Source organism: Halyomorpha halys, unplaced genomic scaffold (genome assembly GCF_000696795.3).
Source record: "Halyomorpha halys isolate HHAL.00 unplaced genomic scaffold, Hhal_1.1 Scaffold1261.1, whole genome shotgun sequence".
NCBI classification, from domain to species: Eukaryota; Metazoa; Arthropoda; class Insecta; order Hemiptera; family Pentatomidae; genus Halyomorpha; species Halyomorpha halys.
In genome coordinates this window covers 54254-58344 of record NW_027113948.1, presented here as the reverse complement: position 1 = coordinate 58344, position 4091 = coordinate 54254, and the positions used below count along the sequence as shown (strand labels likewise).

The 4091-nt window shown below is 31.2% G+C and overlaps 1 protein-coding gene across 3 annotated transcripts in view; it reads right to left on the bottom strand.

The window, feature by feature from the left end:
- The window catches only part of LOC106689025 (DNA-binding protein Ewg), a 65317-nt gene that overhangs the window by 12926 nt on the left and 48300 nt on the right, over positions 1-4091 (bottom strand). For all 3 annotated transcript variants that reach the window (XM_067051184.1, XM_067051186.1, XM_067051185.1), the window contains exon 11: positions 1407-1563. In XM_067051184.1, the coding sequence (XP_066907285.1) occupies positions 1407-1563 (157 nt within the window). The remainder of the gene's footprint in view (positions 1-1406; positions 1564-4091) is intronic.

The following is a 4091-nucleotide window of genomic DNA, read 5'->3' as shown; positions in this document are numbered from 1 at the left end:
ACTCTACCCAGTTTTCTTTCATCATTAACCTTGTACGTTGTCCTACTGGGCTACTTAATCATATAATAAAATAATATATATATAATCATGTATATATTGCACACCCAGAATAAAAGGGGTATTACTAAAAATAGTAATCAAAAGTTCTCAAAATTAAACTACAATCATCGCTGAGGTCAATCCCTCTAGGCCAACAGTTCTTTTTTTTTTTTGTTGTAACAGTAACCTTCTTGGACTAAAAAAATTGTACAGTACCCCTGTAGAGCAAAGAAAAATCACAGCTTCTTTTTAGATCTGACTGTGCCTCTAATATTAATTTCAATATGATCTTTTCAAGTTGTGCTCCTTTCACTAAGGATTAATGATATTCAACCATTATTCAGACCAATGTAAATTATCCTTTTACTAATTAGTTTTGGTTTTCTCTATAGAATTTATCTTTTATCCTTTAGATATTATTAAACCATTATAGGTATATTAACATGCCTTTAAATATAATATATATGAGTATTGACAATTGAAGAGTTGCAGAAACAGATACTGTACGTATTATGAATAAGGATGGATACAAAATACCAAAATGAGGTAGGATGAATACTTTTTTTTTTTTTTCAAATGAAGCAGTTCTATGAGAGGGGGCAGACAAGTTGGTAGCTTGAAATCTTGTATTCAAGAGGAGGATCAAGGAATGCAGGGTTAGGAGATAAAGAATATAGAAAGAGTTTAGTTCTTAGGGATAGGAATATAAAGGCATTATATTAGAGTATAGGCAAGGAAATATTAGAGTCAGATATTAGGATAAAGCCACCCTTACTTGAAACAACACCAAGAGATGTATGTTTCTCGAGACCCTGAGAATTGATCTTATGTCATGATTCATTTAACTCTTAAGCCTCATATCAAACTTAGTAGGATGATAATTGTATGATATGATGATAAAATTTACATTGTTCCGACATAACAAGTCTTTAATTTCATAGGACAGTATTTTGTTATTCTAAAATTATGTTTCCTTTGTTGCTATAGAGTATATGGAGTACACTATTTGGTACAGAGGAAGTAGTAATTACTACCTAAAGGTGAGGTTTCTTATTTAAACCAAAACTGCTTCTGCTATGGAGAAAATAAATTTTTTAAATAAAATATTCCTGACCATATTTTAGGGATGCTAAAATAACTCTACACATTGTCCAACTGCAAAGAAAAAAAAAAGTTAATTTTATGAAAACTTGGGGAGGATAACTACAGCATTCACCCTTGAAAAACTTTATTTTTGCTTTAAGTTTTGATATATAGGGATATATAATAACAATCAAATAGAATACAATCAACATAATGAGATGTGATATTTAAATGAGTGAGAAAACGTATTTTAATTCAACATCTCAAAATGAATACATTCATACCTTGTCCATCTTCACCAGTAAGAATCAACTGACCATCTTGATTTAATGGATCATCATTACAATTATTTAGATCAACAGACACAGTTTCTCCTTGGTTATTAACTTCAGTGAGAGTTTGAACAGTATGGACAGTTCCATCACCTTGACCAGTCTGTATCTGAAAAATTAAAATTTAATTTGATAATTAAATATTTCAAATGAATTCCACTGATTATAAGACATAATCTCCCATTGTAATTTAATACATTGAAAAAGAAGCATGCAAGAGAGAATTATAAGAAGAAATAAAGGTCAAATTGATAACAGATCACGATTTGAAATGGTTAGTACAATAAGAAATATAAGATAAGAAAGGTCCTTAACAAATAAAACTAGTTGGTGGAACGTAGCGTTTACAAGCTCAGTGAATGAGAAGGTTGCCTAGATTGTACTCATGAAGATTAATGTTATCAGTTTCAGGAGAAAGTCAATTAGGAAGAGGAATGAGTGGCACAAGCCTTAAACAGCCTGAGAATAGATATATGTGAACTCCGTAGAGATGATTCAGGACTACAAATAGAATTTGATGATTTAAGAGTAAGGAGATAAGGAACAAGCTATTTTAGATGGAGAAACTGAGATTGAAAAGACTAGAAAAAGCTTCTGGGTCAATAATATTCCACTAGTATAAATCAGTTTTAAAGGAAAGGAATTGACTAAAATCCTTTAAGAGGTTCAGTGGTCAAGGGAAGGCTCATCAATTGAAGGAAAGAACACTATTCAGTATGGAGATAACAGTACTTAACACTTGGGTATTGGATTTATGATAAAATATATATCTTTTTTATGAATTATAGAATACTAAGTGGAAGTGGGTAGCTCAGTGGTAAGGCACTGTACAATTACCCAATTACAAGGACCCAGGTTCAAATCCAGCTGTGGCAGGTTCGAGAGCCCTCTGGGGCCCATCCAGCCTAATTAAGTGGGTACTCTTAATTTAGAAGTCGAGCATGATTCTAACCAAATCACCTCCTTGCACAACTGTTGGTCTAGCACCAGAACTTCCTTACAAAATACTGCATCCCTGACCCTTCAAGAGGGAATCGCTAATGGATACGTGGTCTAATAAATTCTTTTCCACCAAATTGTGAGGGAATCATATATCACTTAGAGAAACATATCCCACAGCCCCCAAATGATTTGAGACACTTGCATGAGATATGTTAAGTGTTTCTGCAATGTCCCGTGTCACAGAGTGACAATTGTCTGTGACCAATGCTTGAATTTTGTCATCAACAGTTGAAGGATGAATCGAGCGTTTTGCATCTTCCAAGTCAAAATTTCCAGTTCTGAATCAAGCAAACCACTTATGGACGGTGCTTTCTCCTAAGGCATCATCGCAAAACATGCTGCAAATTTTGGTAACCGTCTGTGCAGCGGATTTTCCCTTACATAAATAGCAAATGGATATTTGACGAAAATGGATTTTTATCTCTTCCATTTTGAGCAAGCAAAATACCACTTAAAATAAGGAATCTCGGTTGAAACTGATGCATAAAAGCACCTTAGCTAATCCTTTTTTAGAATATGTAAACATTATTGACCAAGTAAACATGATTTTATAAACACAGAGAGGATTAAATTGAAATATTGAAAAACGCTACTAACTTATTTTACAACCCAATACAAATGTTATGTTTAATTCTTGATCTCAGTTCTATTTTTTTTTTTTTTTTAATGTTTAAATAACAGTTAGATTTTACTTTATCTTAAACCCCCTTTTATGTAAAATTCAATTAGCCCTATTCCTTGTATTTCCTAAAATTGTTATAGTTCACCCACCTGTTGCCAATTTTTGCTGATCACTATTAGTGTTAGTAACTGTAATCTATAATATTTAGCTTTATTTTATTTTTAATTTCCGAATTGAAAAAAGCAGAAAATAACATAATAACCTTTAAAAAATAAACCACTAAACATATTTTATTCTAATTCATGTTACCACATTAGTCTTAACATCACTTTACTATTGCACACAATTATTGCTTTCATCTGTTATTAGTTATCATTATTGATATCTTATGAACTTGCTTGTTGCGCAATATTTCCATTTTTTTTTTGCCATAAAAAAGCATATTAATGATCATGAAAAACTCAAAATAATAAAAATTGAATACATTGATGAGTTCCCAATATGAAGAAAATAAAGTTTAATTTCACAGAACTCAAGAATCAATATTTTATTTAAACATTTTCGAAGTATTTCCTTAGCAAATTATTATTATTATTATCATAGTTATTTCCTCATCCAAGAGAAATATTAGCTTATTCTGACTAGTTCAAATAGAGCATTCAAATAAAAAACTATTCTTTCAAATGTCCAAAATCCTTTAAAAAAAATTTGTCTAAAATAAATGAGTTGAAAAGAATTATGCGAAATAATAATATGATAGTGGAACAGTATTTTAACCAGAAGCTATAGAAAATCATCAGATGCAATAAAAAATCCCTCACTAAAGCCCACTGTTCTATAATGAAGACCCACCTACTTCTATTTGTTTAAAATAAGTGTATTTATAATGAGGTGTAGATAGTTGACCGTAGATTAATGATTGGAGAAGTTTGTCGGGGGTGCGGTCAGCAAAGAACAACATAAATAAACAAAACCATATTTATTTATTTTATGCCGACGTTTTGACCTGAGTT